Raw genomic sequence first — 19,549 nt, forward strand, 5'->3', positions numbered from 1 at the left:
CCGCTGCTGCTTTTCTATGGCCTATTTTATATATTTTTTTATATATTTTCTATCATTTTCCATGTTGTGAATAAATCTTCATAATACGGAGAAAATAAAAACATATATCTAATACAATCCGCCTTCATATTAAAAACAAAATAAATGAATTGTAAGGAGATGCCGAATAATACACAAAATTCCTTGTGATATCGATGATTGATGGCTTACGTCGTAAAAGTGTAATTATTTGTAATATCAATAAGAATTTCTTATTTTTTAGCTTCACACTGTATACCGCATATTTATAGCAGGGTATCTATCTACCCTGCTAGGTAGGGAACCTAGTTATACTCTGTACTCTACTCTCCGCCGAAATCTAAAGGCATTGAGTGTTGAGTGGTGGAACTCAACGCCGTGCATTGCCTCGGCACCAGAGAAAAGAAATTAAAATATATATTTAAATAAATATTTCATTTCTTCGCGTGGGGATCGAACCCCAACCACTCGCCTGCACCACGACTGGCCTCATATACCAGAAAGTATACTATATATTGATTCTACGTTTCATTCTAGATGGTAAATGTTTATTCATTGAATACCAAACAGCCTTCTGGCAAACAAATACAGTCCATCAAACTCAACTGAACGTAGCTTTACATATTTGCATATATCTTATTCAGTACATTTTCCTATATGCAGGATTTATATATACCTATAATATTAATATTATATTCCTACACATTATATGCCTTATAATATTAATATTATTTATTAGGACCAGACGGAAAAATAATTTGGTGGTGCATGGCAAACGGAGTGTTCTATGGCTAGGCTCTCCCTGCACGCATACGTGAAGCTACATAAAAAATAAAAAAAACTTACCAAGTGCCAAAAACACTATGACCGCCGGCGATGTCATTAACCTGCCGGCCAGGGGGGCCGTCCGCCCGCATTCGCAACGACCTCATCAATCTCTCATGCAACCGACTACCACCGTGCCACGCTGCCACTGAACTTGTATGGTGTTTGACAACGAATATGGTATGAAATACTTATTTTGTATGGAAGAAGCCTGTGGAAGCTCTTTATTTTTGTTATTAGAAGCTTGTTTTATATGTAATTTTCTGAAGATTTTCTTGTATCTGAAACAAATGAAAAAATCGTTAAATAATAATAATAGTAAGTAATAAAATAGAATGGTAATAAAATAATAAAACACAAAAAAACTAAAAGAAACAGTGACTGCCGACTAAAGGTGAAGTGATCCGTCACTTACATATATAGAAAACTAACGGCCCGCTCGCGGTTGCACCCGCGTGAACTATGTTATTATTCATTTCTGTCTCCATGACTACGTTCTAGTGACGTCTATGCAAAATTTGAGACTCCTAGGATTTGTAGTAATGAAGTTTCATACAAACTTTCGACTCCAAAAACAACCCCTTAGAAGTCGAATATTGCAAATTCCCGTCTTAGCGAGCACCTACGTCCTATAAGTAACTCCTATGCAAAATTTGAGATTCCCAGCGCATGTAGTTTCTGAGATTTCGTGATGAGTGAGTGACCTTTCGATTTTATATATATAGATGATATAAATAATTTATAACAGTTTTTAAAGTGGGACTTAGGAAAGAAAAATACTTAAGAAATGGTATAAAAAATTGAACGCAGCGGGATTTGAACCCACGCCTCTTTAGAAACCGTCCAAACTTTCTGACCAAATAAGCCATACGTTCAAATTTTTATACGCTTTCTTAATAATATAAATAAATCTTTAAGATATTTGTAAGTGCACGATTGCTTTGATTAGTATCAATTGAGATAGCATAGTGTCATAAGTTTCAGTAACTCTTATTAAATACATAAAGTCCATACATGTGAATGAAATACAAACAAACTTACAAGAAACATTATATAACAAGAACATCCAAGTTACCTCGACAGTGACCGTCAAGTAAATATCACGTTCAGCACACAACCATTAAGTATTATGCTGAGCTGAGTACCTCCACGCATGAGTGTTAGGGCGTGTAATGTTGATAGGTACAATGTTTTTTATTTCAGAATCACGCTTAATCCCGCAAATACTTCGGTCTTCAATTTCTATCTTAATATGTAATATTGCATATTTTATGACGTAACTGAACACCGTGTTTCAGTTTGAAATTTACTGAACGTTATTTACGGAGATGAGATCAGAAATATTAAATGGAGATAATTATAAATTATTCATTTTGAATTATATAAAATACAAATAAACTTACAAGGAACATTACAAACGAAAATTATCTACGTTATCTTAACAGTGACCGTTTCGTCCAAGTTAATATCACGTTCAGCACACAACCATTAAGTGTAACACTGAGTTGAGTGCCTCCACGCGTGAGTGCTAGGGCGTGTTATATTGAAACTAATAAGAAAAATATTATAAAACGTTGTTTTAAAGGGACAAGGAATTAATCTTTAAGAGACATTACAAAAAACCAGTCGAAATCATATCCTCCTTCTTTTTGAAGTCGGTTAATAAGAATATCTAAATTATATCAACAGCAACAAGTAATCCCATATACTACATAGAGTTCCCGAATTAGCGATGAGAACTAATGTTCTAAAATATATTGGGTTTTTTGGGTTTTTTTTTATATTAAGTTTTTATTTATTAACAACACAAAAACCCGGTATTTTGTCTTTTTTTTTCAACTAGTGCATTATTTACTAGCAAAGATATTTTCTTTAGTTGTAGTGTGGAAAAACAGAAAAGAAAAACCATATAAAATTACTGTGAACACGCCCCTATATATTCTTATTGCAGTTATTTTTATAAATGCTAACGCAAATGCCGCTTAAAACTTTTTTTCATTTTACAGCTTAAAACGTAAGGTAGACTTAAAAAACTTAAAAAATGTAAATATTTTTAGGCACATGTCGAGGCTTAGTTCTAAAAGTACCTTATCTTTAAATGCATGACCCCATTGTTTGTTTAAAGAAGTGTTGGTTTTGGGCCTAAATTAGGATTATTTAAAACTTATAAAGTTGTGAATATGTGTGTGTCTTTGTATGTGTGTTTATTTTTTCATTATATTCTTCTCTACATTCTAAATAGGAGAAAATGTAGAAAGTAGACAATATTAAATAAAATAAAGTAATTGGATTTAATTAGTGACTTTACTAATAAATATGCAGGAAATTTAACAATAAAGTCTAAAAAAATTGGGTTCTCAGCAGATTTTTAGTAATCATATAAACATTTTTAACACTAAATAATTTTCAACGCCAACTAAGGGCTCTTTTAAATTCCACCCTTAAAAGGATGAAATAGGTTTTTAAAGTTAACGCAAAGAAATATAAAATTGCTCTCTTAGCTCGACTTTTATATACTCTAGGGATGTTACAAGGGCGGGTCTATTATTTTGTTGACTAAGCATCTGTTACATCGGTCGTTTAGAAAAAAAGATCTATATTGCTGACATAATTCCGAAGAATAACTATAGACACGATGATTGCGGGTTCGATTCCCACTCGGAGGAATTAATTATTTTCATTTCTTCGCTCTAGGAAAAAACAACACGAATATTTTGAAAATTCTTAACACTATATTATTCCTGTGCCAACCCTGTTATATGCGGGATACAGCGCCAAAGAGCCATGTCTTAAAGACAGAAGAAGAAGAAAATACAATGGCGTAATTCGAAAGTATAACTATCTAAACGATGGTTTTGGAAACGAATAAATAAAAATATTTACATTTCACGAGCTTGAGGCCATCGTGGAACTCGCAGCGGGATAGCGTTTACGTGTAAACGTAATTATTTTCTTTTCCCTGGACCTAGCAAGACAAGTTGGGGCGTTTAACTCCGCCACTCAACCTGGTATGTCTAAATTTTTGGCGAAAAGCGAAGAACAGAGTATATAAGATGTTTTTTTTAAATGACAAAGAATCTCTCTATATTAAATATCTCTACAGAAGTTCAATTTAAAATTATGTATTCATGTCACTTACTGTGGAACCATTTCCAATAAATGCCACAAACTAGTTTAAAAAACTAACTACTTTGAAAGTTTTGCATGTCAATGGCGAAAGCTCAGAGATTTTTCTTCAGTAAAATGAAAGTGTTCAAATAAAATTTAACGGTATTCTTTAAAATTATTGTCTAATTTAATATTTTAGTCGAATTTAATTAAATTTCTCGTTCAGATCGTTTTGTTTGATTTGGCGCTTACAAATGACGGCACGGAGATTAGAGTTTTAATACTAGATTCCCTAAGTAGTGTTAAACACTCTGTCCTCTACGCACCGTCCAACTTTGTGTCGAGTAGCAGAAATTAACGCCATAATTTATCTATCAGAGCAGGAAAATTGAAAATAATTTGAATTAATGATTAAAATTACTAATATTGAAAGATGAAACATGAAATTAAAAGAATATTAAAAGAAAAAATATTTTTCTTGTTAGCTCCCAAAATGTAAAAATTGGAAAATTTTCAATTAGTTTCACACTGTCTGGCAAGTGGTACTTAGTGGTAGGATACTCCGTTCCCCACTTCCCGCCTAATGTTCGACACATTACGTGTTTAGTGGCGATGGGAATCGAACCCGCAGCCGTCGCCATTGCCTCTAAAACTCTTATATTTCATCACACATAGAAGTGTGAATAATAAAACTATGGTTATTATTAACAACTGGTCTAGACTTAGGTATGTCTGGCAGAGTGCCGAGTCGCGTTAACCGGAATGCTGATGTACCATGTTTATTTTGTTATTATATGTAGTTATTATTTGAAATTACTGGATAATGTTATATTTATACCAGAATATGAATAGTTAATGTGTTTATTAAAGCTCTATGGGGAAATTCTATAATTTGGTCTTCCTTATCCTTTTTGGCCGTTTTTAATAAGTTCCATCCTTGCTTGGGGAAACATTAGTATTAAAAATAATGTAAGGCAAGGACGTCGTGGCACATTGGTGAAACTTCGGACTGGAATTATGATAGTTGTCGGTTCGACTTTCATTTGGCGGAACGAACTTTTTCATTTGCTGGCTCTGGTATCAAAATAGCACGGCTGCACTCAATTTCTAGCCATTGTCTAGAAAACAGACAGTGTCTAGAAAATTGGGCGGTGCGTGGGGAATGGACTGTTTCAATATTAGATTTCTCCTGCAGACCACGAAACATGAGGGAAACAGCGTAACCCTTAAAAGAATACACAACTGTAACGTTTACATTCAAATTCTGCCTCACTGCGGTATGATGGCGTGAACAATAAATATATTTCTTTTATCTTGATTTCATATCCACCGCACATAGCAGAAGGCAGAGGGAACCTGGGAACCACTGTTAAGTCATTCCGTTCACACACTTCCGTGCCCCACTTTTCAACGAATTATATAAACTAAGTGGGTTAGTTAAACCCAAGTCTTATTTTTAAATCAGAAATACTATAACCATTATAAAATCTAATTATATAAAATTATCTATAAAATGAAATAGTCTTAAATGAAAATTCTTAGACTAAGAAAATAATGGTCTTTCAAATAAATTGGGACCTTTTAATGATTTCAAAGGTTTCGCCATTAAATCGTTTAATTGTAAATTTATAGTTTATACAAACTATTTTGAAAGAACTTGGAAAGTCTCGGGTTTGCGGTAATTATTAATTATATTGTATAATATTAATTTCTATTAATAATCTTATAGCTCGAGATTCTCTGAGGGATGTTTTTATAGATATAGGTATGTTACAGTTGTTACTCAATCCAGCACAAAGTGGGAACACAGAGGGAAGACAGAGGGAATCTAGAAACCTAGTGTACCCTTTTTACTAGTAGGCAGTTCAAGGTTCTTTAATCATCTTCAAATTCCATCATCAGACCAACTCGATGGTATCATAATATGGCATTATTTTCTATACCTGCCAATTACAAATATGGGTAATTCAGATTCTTAGATTTTATCTTTTAGTTGTAGGTCGAATTAATAAAAGCGTATTAATAAATGGAAACAAAAATCCAAAGTCCAAAAATATTTTCCAAGCTTTAAGTATTAAAGTAATACCAAATTGCAGTTTTATTAATGAACGCCTTTGTAAAAGTTGTCTTTCTAAAGAATTTTAACAGTCAACCGCATATTGTTATTGTTTTTATTTTGTTTTTTGTTTGTTATAGTTATTCTTGGTTTAAAGAAATTGTAGATATAATCCGCTTACCAACGAACTGGGCAAGGATGCATGTAGATTCAATTTGTATACGGCAAAAGTGAAAGCACTTCTTTAATAGGATTCCGTAACTCGAAAGAAAAAACGGAATTCTTATAGGATCTCTTTATTGTCCGTCTATCTGTATGTCAAGACTATTTATTTTGAGAAGCAGAGAATAATTTTTTTATGAAAATTTTGTGTAAAATTCGCCACATAATCAAGACCATAATAAGAATTTAAAGTGACTAAACAGGAAGATGGGACAGCAAAATTTTATTACTATATTTGAATAACTACAACGACGAACCTAAATAAAATCGTTTAGAAATATTAGCATTAATTTAAATATATTGAAATTCCTTCAATAAAAAAAAGAAGATCACTATAAAGTCAGCATTTACATTAACCTACGGCTTTTTGGACACCGTTCAAATTTAATTAATTAAGCTATACTCTTATTTTATTCTGCTAATTTGAAATTTTATTTTGATTTTACTTTACGCTGTATCCCACAAATATCAGAGAAGGTAAGAAGAATCACTTAAGTAGTGCCTTTACACTAATAAAGATACTCCGTTATCCGCTTTCCACCTCAACTCGAGATGCTGCGTGAGAGTCTTAACTCTAGTTCCCCTTTGCCTACCCTGCTATAGTATATACCATAAAACTGAATAAAAAACAATTGATAATAATGAAGTCTCCCGAATTCTGATTAAAACGATTTCCTATAAATATTCTGGATTCATTCGAGTTAAATTAAAAATATAATATGAAATGTTCCCAGACACGCTCCAACCAAAACAATCCCACACAAAGTATGAGTACAAACAACTCTAAAAGTGTTTAAGCCTACAAAAAATAATAGACTATCAAAGAGTTCCAAATAAAATGTTGAAACGAAAGGAAGTTAACGAATCGCCAGCCGATGAAGTCACTTCAAGAAACCGAAATGGCATCGCTTAAAAATAGAGCTTTGAGCTTTTGTTCCATAGAAAATACTAAACTATAGCTAATTTTAACTTACTTCGTTGTGGCACAGTGATACAGCGTCAGAAAAAAAAATTGTAGTATATTACCAAGAGGGGATCAAATCCATCGTGAATATGAGGGGTATTCGAACACACAAACGTCGTTTTTACAGTAAACGCGAAAACAGGTAAAAAATCTGTTACTTAATAATTTTTTATTGAACGCTTTGGAAATTTATTAGATTTTATTCGCAAAATTATTTCCTTTCTACCCACGACGCGAGTGCATAACAAAAGCGGTTTGTAATGCGTAGCATAGCGGATCTCTTTAAATTCAAAATATTATTTCATCATTCCAAGCACTTTTGAATCGTCGAATAGAGATAGAATTTAGAGATCAAAGATTAAGGTTTCATAATTTATAGCTCTTGCTGTAAAATAATCTGTTTTAAATTATATATTATCAAACGTCCAATGGAACACAATCTTTAAAGTGCGGTATAAAAACATTTACCTTGGCCTAGTCGCTTACGATATAAAGAGTATAACGGTAGTTGTTTCTTTAAAGTCGTAGCTATATCGGTAATGTTCCACATTAGTATCTGTACATAAGTGCCATAAATTATTTAGGTATATTATGTATGTTTGTTCAATCAGTTAAAAGTCTCGACCGACGTAGCCTCACGGTGTATCCCTCAAACAACAGGGTAGAGGAAACCTAGGATTAAGACAGCCCGTTCCTTTCCGCTCAAATTTTAGAGACACTAGTTAAGCAGCGGAACTTAATGCTGCAATTTGTCTTTTCTTCAGAGCAAGGAAATAAAAATTATTTCCCTAAAGTAGAAATCGAAGCCGCAACTATCGGGTTACAATCAGAGGCCGTACTGCTTCCTTTCTATTGCAAAATTATTACAATAAAAAGGAAGAGAAAACCTAATGTTTAAGACATATCATTCTCCATTTCCTGTTAAAAAACATTGGCTTGGAGTAGTGGAACTAGGCAGGGCTTGAAAGGCTTCAAAACACAACGCACATTAAAAGTCGGCATACGTTACTTCTATTATTGAAATATAATAATACTAGCGGACGCGCGCAGCTTCGCTTGCGTATTTAAGGGTGAATTTTGAATAACCCATGAAACATGTGTTCAATGAAATATTTTTAAGAAACTAAATTTCAAATTTTATAAAAATCGGTGGCGATTTAAAGATTTTTCCATACAAACTTTCAACCCCTTATTTGCACCCTTAGGGAGTGAATTCTAGAAAACCATGAAACATATATTCAATTAAATATTTTTAAGAGTCTAAATTTCAAATTTTATAAAAATCGGTGGCGATTTAAAGATTTTTCCATACAAACTTTCAACCCCTTATTTGCACCCTTAGAGGGTGAATTCTAGAAAACCATGAAACATGTGTTTAATTATATACGTTTAAGAGTCTGAATTTAAAATTTTATAAAAATTGGTGGCGATTTAAAAAAAAACCTATACAAACTTTCAACCCCTTATTTGCACCCTTAGAGGGAGAATTCTAGAAAATGATGAAACACGTGTTCAATTAAATACTTTTAAAAATCTAAATTTCAAATTTTATAAAAATCGGTGCCGATTTAAATTTTTTTCCATACAAACTTTGAACCCCTATTTCACCCTATTAGAGTTAAAATTTTTCAAAATCCCTTCTTAGTGGATGTCCAGATTACGAAAGTAAACTTTTGTCTAAATTTAACGTTTCTACGCACAGCGGTTACGGCTGTGCGTGCGTCTTACCTCAGTCAGTGAGGACAAGTCCTTTTATATATACGAGTATAGATTATTGAAGCTTCATACGAGCAATGTGGTGAGTATGGAATCATAATTTCAAGCTAGAATGTAATTTTGAAGTAGCACTGTTAAATGATTATTAATTTTATCATTATTGAGGCCGTCGTGGCATAGGAGCGCCTGACTGTAAGCGCAAGGGCTGCAAGTTCGATTCCCACTCGGGGGAATGAATTAGTTGATATTGTCATTTCCTCGTTCTAGTAGACAAAGAGCGGCCTTGAATCTCGAAACTTTGTGCAGGAAGTGGAGAACGATGTGTAGTGACGAAGAATATAATTTCTATAGAAATTATATTCTTATACTAGCGGACCCGGACGCGGCTACGCCTGCCTTTAAATATAAGAATATAATTTCTATAGAAATATTATTTCAATCTAGATGAAATGCTAAAAGTGACTATTATATTTATTTTCATAAGGATGAATATCAAAATGACGCGGTGACGAACGCGGTCGCGTAGCGACGACGGTTGTTATTAACATGGCAGAATAAATAGCATGTCAAATTAGAAAGTATTTTAATTTATTAGTATATATGTGTAATGTATTGTTATATAGCCTATAGCACTTCTGAAGAATGCAGCTTTCATACAAAACAAAAACAAAGTAAATCGATGCAGTAGATCCAGAGATCTTAGCGTTCAAACAAACAAACAAACAAACTCTTCCGCTTTATTATATTAGTATAGAAATAGATTTCAAGCAGGCGCAGCCGCGTCCGGGTCCGCTAGTCCTGCTATATACAGCGAGAACCTACGAAAAATATACCAAAATTGGATTGAAAAAAGGCAATTAAAATGATTGTAAACGTGACGATTGTGGGTTCGATTACCACTCGGGGAGTCAATAACCTACTAAGGACTGCTACTACCTTCGCAAAGCGCGGCGTTCAATTCCGCTATTCAAGACGCTTTGCCGTAAGCGCCGGAAAATGTAACTTAATAGTAGGGAAGTATGTTGAAAGTAACTTAATGAAAATAATACAAAATCTCTATATTACACATATAAATCGTCATTTACCTAATATAAAAAAAATCAGCTACATAATAAATATTAATTTATCCTACGAAATTTGTTATACCAAATTGAACTCTAACTATACGTAGTAAGATTGATATTTAGCTGTCACTAAACATAGTAAAGACCGGAAGAAGGGACAAAAGACACTAATGGCGTCCTCTTTGTGTTCAAAGTATCTAACAGTGATCCGCGATGATTATACTCAAAGCTATATTATTTTCTTGGTGGAACTGTCTATCTATGTACATAAGGGGGGATTCACACTATAGTGCCAGGCATGGTTCGTTCTCGGTCCGATTTTAGGCTTTTAAAAATATTTTTATATGAGAAAATGGGAGCATTCACACCACGGTTTCGGTCAAGTTCGGGTCTGAACACGCTTATAGGCATATGTATATCTTTTCTGATTTTTTATCAGCTTCACGCTGCATCAGCGCCGGGCTTTTGTTTTTTGCTCAAGTGGGGATCGAACCTACAATTACCGTGTAACAGTGACATCCTTGTCTTGTGCCACGATGACTTCAATAGGAATATATCTCATAGAAGAATATGAGATCGGTCCTATCACCATAGCTCAAGAGAGAGAGAGACATCTCAATGAGATTTAAACTTGAGATTCTAACATCAGGTACCAGATTCTATACAACGTTAGTAATGTAAGTCAGAGTAAGTTCCTACATACATAAATATTTCACGAGGCAAAGTATGTAAGTTATGGAAGTTTGTTTCAGGAAAAATGAAAATAACAACGCGGCCATAATAAACTACATTACACACTCTTTCTGAAAGCGGCATGTAATATGCATTCTTTTGCCATTCCGTGTAATGTAGCTAAAATAACATTTATTTTCTTTTAAAATCGATTTCCTAATATACAGTAGGTAAATAATTTGAAAATTTTGTTTTAAAAATCGCTTATTAAAAAGATGACGAATTGGCACGTTTTAGAAATAGCAGGAGATTGAATCTAATCTAATCTATAAGTGTATAATAAATAGTATTTCCACATATCACATATTTAGCTTCTTACAAAATGCAATTACGTCATTGTTGCACTCATAATATTTTCATACAAGATTAGCTTACAACATCTGACTGTAAATACGTTTGTAAGTTGTAAGTTGCGGTCACCGATCGGGGAAAATGATTAAATTTAAATTATTTTTATTTATTCGCTTTAATAGACAAAGCACGGCGGTGAGTTGTGCCACTCAACACATAATGTCTTAAATTCGGGCAAAGATCGTAGAACAGAGTATCTTTATACTATGTTAACTCTATTTACCCTGCTATACAGGATAAAGCTTATATTCCTAGAATACGAGAAAGAAAAGTGGAATTCATTTCAAATTTTCAAATTTTATAATACGAACATTTCAAAGGAACCTTCAGAGCAAAGTAAAATCTTATGCAATAACCGTCGATTGCATTGTAAAATATTTTCTAGTTATGTCCTCACTCGTCTCAGGATTTTCCAGCTCGTGGATGTGATAGATTTAAAATATAAGGCTTTATGTGCGTGAGAAATGGTGCCACATCACTTTCGTTGCTTAGATTATACAGAGTGGAATTGTCAGCACCACTTTAAATGAAATCACAGTTTTAACTACTATATAAAAGCCTAATATAATTCAGAAAAAAATTAATTCCGAAAAATGAAAGAGTTATTTTTTCAAACAAAATAAATAATAAAATTATCGTTTTAAAATAAAACGCCATTTGTAAAGTATAACATAAGCACGCACACACTTACCTGTCAAAGCGGCAACATCGCACACGTATGTGTGCGTCACACGAAATACAGGTATGGATAAAAATCGTGAAAAGAAAAAAAAATCCTACGTCCAAACTGTTGAGGTACCTTGATTAATGTCTTTAATTCTGGGTTTGAAATATTTTACCCTATATGCAGTTTCAGTAAAAGGAGCGCTGCCTCTTCCACTCTGTATATCTCGATTCACCGTGACCGGTAAGGAAAACGTGATAGCAGACGCCCAGACAAAAAGCTATATCAGTACTTAGAAACTATGAAATTCTTGCACGATCTCAAGTCATGGATCCAGAACGGCAAGAACTTTTTAAAGACCAGATTACGACGCTCAAATTCCTTGTGATTAAAGCTTCCTGTAAGTTTGCCACTCTGACATTTCTATTTCACTTTATGATTGGAAACATGCTTGAAATGGCCTAATTGAATAAAAAATATTTTGATTTTGACTTCTAAAAAAGATCCTCTGTTAGTATTTTCGTACACTCTAAAACCTATATGTAAAATTTCAACTTTCTTAGTCCCGTAGTTTCATCTATGCATTGTCTGCCGATTGCTGAGTTGGTAACAAAGAAATTATTAGTAAAAGAGCAAGTTTAAAATACATAAATAGTTTTCAAGAAGGAAATAGTCAAATATTTCATGAACTTATTCTGTCGCTTCAGTGTTGTTAGAATAGCTTGATTTCTTTACTTCAGCGATGTTGAGTACACACAGACAGTTATTTTGTATTTATATAAAAAAAACAACAAAATAATAATAATTTCCTGTACTACTACTAACTTTATTGGATTTCTGATAAAAAATATTTTGAATACGTTTTGTTTTAAGTAGGTATTGATGATTGAGATCTATGATTAAAATTATACTATAATTATCAATTTTTTTTTGTCAAAATCTTTACATTTTGTCGACATTTATAATCATTAGGCATATTTTGTACGATTCACGCTGTATCCCTTATATACTTAGCAAGATAGGCAGAGGGAAACTGGGAACCAAGTATTAAGACTTTGTACCCATGAAGAATTACTTCCGTTCCCTACTTTTCACCGAATTTTAAAGGTGTTGAGTGTTGAGCAACCACAAACTGTTGCTGTTGATGCGCCAGGAAATAAAAATAATTCATCACACCCATCGCGTTAATTACGTCACTATAACATTTAGCAGAGGCGATTAGAAATTACAAAAGCTTCTTGCTTTAAAGTTTAGTTAGTTTTCTTAAAGTTTTCTACTCCAACCGTCCGTGTGTCACAAATAAATTGGCAAGACTTCGGACGGAAATTGCGACGGCGTAATTTTTTCCTCGGAACTTTTAGAAGCTGTAAAATTGGCTCTAAGTGACGAGATGCTCTGCTGCTGCTGAGGTTTCATACTGCTACTACAATTATTTTTCATTACACTTCATTAGTATAGTTATTTAGTAGATTTTTGTTTACTTTGAAAAATCATTAAAATCTTCAGGATTCAAATACTGATAAAAACAATGTTTTATAAGAATTTTACTCAGTAGATAGTTAGTACCTTTGTATACAATTTGTTTGTGCATTTATTTGATCCTAAATCAGGGAAGTGACTATATTTATTTTCAATTTCAATCCATTCCAATGGACCACTCAACATACGAGGTGAATAAAAAAGTGGAAAATGAGGAACGGAGTGTATTAACACTACGTATTTTCCGATCACCTTATTTTATGTAGGAGCGAGTCAAGTTAAGAAATATAATATACTGTTTTTAGCTTCATGCTGAATCCACCATAAGCCAGGTAGAGTTAAAACACTTAATTTCCGTTCGCGAGTGGAGGAATGAACATTGTAATTTGTTTTGTTACCAGAGCGAGAGCGAGCGATAATCTATCAAAATTTTAACAGTTCTATCACAATCATCATCTTTAACTAAAATGTACAACAAATTATATAAACACTAGCGGCCCGCCCGCGGCTTCGCCTGCGTGAACTACGTTATTATTAATTTGTCTCCATGAGAACCGACTTCCTATAAGTGACGTCCATGCAAAATATGAGACTCCTAGCATTTGTAGTAACGAAGTTTCATACAAACTTTCAACCCCAAAAACAACCCCTTAGAAGTCGAATATTGCAAATTCCTATCTTAGGGAGCACCTACGTCCTATAAGTAACTCCTATTCAAAATTTGAGATTCCTAGCACATGTAGTTTCTGAGATTTCATGATGAGTGACCTTTCGATTTTATATATATACAACCAGAGCGAGTAAAACAAACAACCAACCTCCCCCCCACTAAGTCTCAATAAATTACCTACTTGTTACATTCTATTACTGAATACGTCGGCTGTTAGTAACGTCAACCGTAATGTCTGTCAGACCGCACATAAATAGCTTAACAAGGTTTATTAGACCCAGTTTTCGCTATATTTTAACCTAAATACAAGGTACGAGTGAATATAATGTGGCGGTTCTGGGTTCGAATCCCACTCGAGGGAATGAATTATTATTGCTTAATAATATCATTTGATAGTTCTGGCACCAAGAGAAAAGCCTGGCGTTCAGGTCCGCCACTCCAATACGCAATGCCTCGAAATAATTCGGCGGATAGTGGGGAACGGAGTGTCTTAGCTCTAGGTCCTCTCACTCTTGCTCTACATAGAGTTTAGATACCAATTATTTAGTGTATTTATAAATTATAGTTACCTTAATCAATTGTTCTCTCTCTTTTACTTGTGTAATCTGTAAAAAAAGAAGACCTTGGTTACAATTCATAAAACTAGGTTTTTTAGGAAGGAAGTTCCTGTAAACGGTACCCAGAACACTTCCTTTAGGTAATAAATGCAGTAAAAACAGGAGGAAACAGAAAGAAAAGGAAGTGACGAACATAAAGCTCAAAAATTGTATAATAAAAAGAATATTTACACAAAATCTTCACTTAACCAATGATTTAGGTGTAATAAAATACTTCCATCTTAATTTTAAATATTAATTCTTGAATTTATTGCTGTTAAGAGTTTCCTTATTCGCAGTTACTTTGTAAGTCATTCCACCTCGAACAAACTTTGTCAATAAGCAGGTTGCTGGTCCACTTGAAATATCGCTTTAAATAGCTTGACTATATGTAACGGTTGTTATATTCATCCTTAACGATAGAAATGTTTAATATTTATATTTAAAATTTATTTTTCTTTCGTTTGATAACAAAACGTCGTTGTTTTATACCACACAGCAAGCATTTGCTTTTTTGACTACTGAAGAATTTTTAACTATTAAAAACTTTTTTGACTGGCGAAAAAAGTTCACATTTTGACTTAAAAATTGCTTCTTTTTTTTCAATCTTATACTGTACTAGCGACCCCCTTGCGGCTTCGCCCGCTTTTACTACTGGATTATTCATATAATGTATGTTTGCAAAGCACTTAAGATAATGTAAAAATTAATTAAACTCTAATGCAACCCGCATTTCCGTAGTTTCAATAAGGATTTTCCAATTGTTTTACACAGCAAGGATTTTTTAGTACGTACCGTAATTTTAAATCTGTGCTACTAATCTTTTCAAGTACTTATGAAAATATTTTTAAATGACTATTTTTAGATAGTTAAATGACTATTTTTAAACGGAAGAAATTATAAACAAAAGCCTACCTACTAACAACTACTACAAAAAATATGAAACCAAATATATCGCGCTGAAATAATACATTCAAGTCCAATTATCCAATACGTGCAAACGAATCTAAATCTTCGTTGCTATGACTCTATAGCGGGCGGGTTTTTTTTTCGAGCTTGTGGTTAATGCTGAAGAGGGTATTCTGTCCCTGATGAAAAGCAAGCACTACGTGGCTGCCTGTGAGGAAAATTAAATAGAATGCATTGGCCGGGAATCGAACCCGGGCCCGCGTGGCAGGCGAGCATTCTACCACTGAACCACCGATGACTGCTCATGACGCGCTTGTATAAGCAAAACGTGGCGGGGCGCGTTTCGCAGCAATGATTTTTTGATATTGTAACAATTTCTAAAGTACTTATTAAAATGAAAAAACAGTAAAAGACAGGTTTAATCTACATTAAATGGCCAACGTAACTAATATACTTATTTATATGCTGAGAGTAAGGGATAAGTAAACTACTTGAGTCGGCACAGCTGATGTGTCAACGGCGTGATGTGTCAACAATTAAATGCGTTTTTCTCTAATACTATTCGCAATTTCGAAATAGTGTAAAAAGCAAATTTTATCTTCGTTTAACGTAGAAAATTAATAAAGTATTTTAAAGGATAAGGATTAATACCATTATGGAAAAATATCCCTCACAATAAAAAATATCTTGAAATTACTATTTTTAGACAGAAATATGATCACTACGCGTTATCCTTAAAAGATAAAAATATGCTCTCGCGGACTTTTTAGTAGATCTTATTAAGAGGAACAATACTCCAGTACATTTTTTTCATGTAGTACTTACCATTAAAGCAGCGCATGCGCGAAAGTGTCTCAACGGGTAGGACTTTAGACACATTTATCGTATTTATGTTAATTTACATAAGAATGTACAAATAATAAACTATATATAAACCTTCCCTGAAAAATACTCGACCTAATGGTGAAAACCGCATAAAAATCCGTTGGGTGGTTTAGAAGAAGAAGAGTTAGAAAGTTCAGACAGACACGAAAAGCGACTTTGTTTTATAAGATATAGGATAGGATACACACACACACACATATATATATATATATATATATATATATATATATATATATATATCTATGTCTTATATATATATATATATATAAGGCACAGATAATATAGTATTATCCATTATTTCGCCCATACTGAGTACGTTCGTTTTGAATAAAACAAACAATACAAATAAAAAAATAAGAAATAATCTATATTGATATTAATTTTAAATTTAAAAAAAAAGTAATAAAAAACATATCATAGCTTCTTAAGTATACAGTTTACTTTACACCATAACGCTTTATAACAGGCAGCGAAGGTTTGATTCGATAAATTTCAAAGTATAATATTGTTTGCATTTTCACGTTCATTAGAAAACATCGTTTGGAGTTTTCTTGAAAATCATTCTTGTGAATATTAATTTTTATTAAGAAAATTCTGCAAATTCTTTGAAAAAAAATTGTAATTTTTATTCATTTACTACTTGTGGCATGCGGAAAATTGCTTAGTAATATGCGTAGCGTTGGGCTTTGTGAAAATTGAATAATTCTATGGACGTCCTTTATTTTCAGCCTCATGCTTTTTTCGCATGTTGGAGGAAAAACAGAGGGAGCGTAGTGTTAAGGTACCATTCTCCACGTACCGCCCCAATTTTGAGACATTGCGTGTTGAGTGGCGGAACTTGAAGCGCGCCGTTGAGTTCCACCACTACACGCAATGTCTCCAAAATTCGTCAAAAAATGGAGAATGAAAGTGTTTTAATGAGAATGGAATATCTTAACACTAGTTTCCCATATTTCCTGTGCCTACCCTGCTAAGTGCGGGATGCAGCATGAAGCTAAAAAAACGTATAAATTCCAGTTAACGTTATTTCTGTCTGAACAGTTACCATTAGTTCAGCTTGTTAAAGTGATGTAGGAGAAAACTCTAATACCGACATAATTAAGCGTAGTAAGAATTAAGAGTCTTAACCAAATTGCTGTTATAAAGACGTAACTTTAGTTAATGAATGTTGAAAGAGTTATGGTACGGTCGGGGCTATTTTTTCGACTTTTCGAGGTTAACTGTCGCAAAATGGTCATGGGTTTGAAGTCCTGGTTGAGATCATTTTATTAGATCTTGAGTATTAAAATTTGAGGCTTTATAGACCTCATAAACCACTAAAACTGAACACTGTACTTTGTCCAGCTACAGGATATACATAAAATTTTACACAAATATTAAATTTATTAATTTTATACCAAATAATAACACAATTAACACTATTTATCAAAATATTAACAGTTCTATCACAATCATCATCTTTAACTAAAATGTACTTCAAATTATATAAACAATTTCCATAATTACGCTATAATATAACAATAGATTCAAGCGGGCGAAGCCGCATTCGAGTCGCTAGTAACAACGTAAATTCACAAATCCTTTTCCCATCCCTAGGGGAAGAGGGTTCAACAACGCTGTAACAGCACTAGCAGAATGACAAATCTACTTGCGTTAGTTCAGTCTTTTGTTCGATAGTGCGCCATTAAGAGAAGGCTCGTCAAACTACGAAGTGTTTCTGACGTCTTCGATAAAATTAATGACAGCCGCAATAACTTTGGTTTACGTTTGCGTTTAAGTTGATGGACCTATAAAATTTCAATTTTACTCTCCTATAATATATGGTTTTAACCGACCCCAATAAAAGAGGTTTTCAGTTTGATTTTCATGTACGTGTTATTTGTGGAATTTATAATATTTGAGTATGATAATCGATAGAGCCTTTCAAGCGTATGTGTCAAATTTTATAATATGTTTATACATAAATAATTTGATTTATCTGAAAGTAAAAGTCATATCAAGATTTTTTTTTTAAATTAATTGTTTTAACTTAGCGAATGGTCCAAGTTTCATTGAAGTTTTGAGTAGTTTATAAGATACATATTATATTATAATATACTTAAGAATTTGATTGGTAAATAAAGTCGATATATTTTTTAAAATTACTTTCATGAATGTTAATTATTAATTGCACATGTGATGTTTATTAATATTATTAATATTTAATTCTTCATTTGGGTATCAACCTGTACTATCAGTTCATTATCAATAGGAACATCTCAATTTCAAAACACAGCATGAGAAAAAAAAGAATAACGAATTTTCTAAAAATGAAACGCGAATATTAAAATGACAATTTAATCTTGACCCCAAAGACAAGATTAAGTCGTATTTAATCTTCGGTTCTCCACAGGGTCACCCCAAGTCAGAATTCAAATTAATTTAATTCGGCTAATGTGAAATGTAAATATAATAATAATAAAAAAATTACGGTCCTTTTAAAAGTGTATTTTTTAACGTCACGCTATATCTCACAATATGGTAGGCGGAGGAAACCTTTGAACCTAGTGTAAAGACACTCCGTTCTCATTAAGACACTTCCGTTGCCCACTAAACGAGATTTAAAAGAAAAAAAGAACACTTACAGTGGGACACTTGAGCCCCTGCACCACATCTGACCTCGGAGAGTGAAATATTTCATATTTTCATTGAAAATAGTCATTAGTAGTTTTCGTCGTTGAGTTCCGCCACTCAGTTTTGAAAATTTGGCGGAAAGTGGGGAGGTTCCCTCTACCTACCCTGAAGTACGTAGGATATAAGGTGAAGCTAAAAAACCACAACAACGTATAATGTAACTTTATATCATCATTTATTATGTACAAGGCGACTTCAATTTAGATCAAATGCTTAAGATAGCTTATATATTTATTTGAAAAAAGGTTTATACTGGCTTAAAGAAAACAACTTTTACAGTAATATAAATATTTTATAAATTTGCTATATCAAAAGGTTTCTTGGATTTTTTATCTGCTGCAGAGGGCACCTAGCCGAGACACTCCATTCTCTGCTTTTCACCTGAATTTGAGATATTTTGAGCAAATAAATTAAAGTGGCTTTCGTGAAGCAGCAACTCAGTGTCGAACTATAAACTGTGGATTAGATTAGAGAGATATTATGTGTATTTATTTTTTTTTTCTTTTATCTTATCAAGGTATGAAAATGTAGTGAGGAACGGAAGTGGCTTAATGAGAACGGAGTGCCTTAACATGAGGTTTCCAGGTTCCCCTTGCCTACCTTACTACGTACGGGAT

General features: G+C 33.1%; 1 protein-coding gene across 1 annotated transcript in view; it reads right to left on the reverse strand.

Annotated features, from left to right (window-relative positions):
* Positions 1-19,549, reverse strand: part of Neto (Neuropilin and tolloid-like) — a 75,900-nt gene that overhangs the window by 30,665 nt on the left and 25,686 nt on the right. The window contains exons 2-3 of the mRNA XM_085194737.1: positions 14,439-14,474; positions 865-1,124 (exon numbers count right to left, since the gene is read on the reverse strand). Coding sequence (XP_085050863.1) covers positions 865-901 — 37 coding nt within the window. The 5' untranslated portion in view covers positions 902-1,124; positions 14,439-14,474. The remainder of the gene's footprint in view (positions 1-864; positions 1,125-14,438; positions 14,475-19,549) is intronic.

This window comes from Heliconius melpomene, chromosome 12 (assembly GCF_056956725.1).
Source record: "Heliconius melpomene rosina isolate 202511_hmr_F chromosome 12, ASM5695672v1, whole genome shotgun sequence".
Taxonomy (NCBI): domain Eukaryota; kingdom Metazoa; phylum Arthropoda; class Insecta; order Lepidoptera; family Nymphalidae; genus Heliconius; species Heliconius melpomene.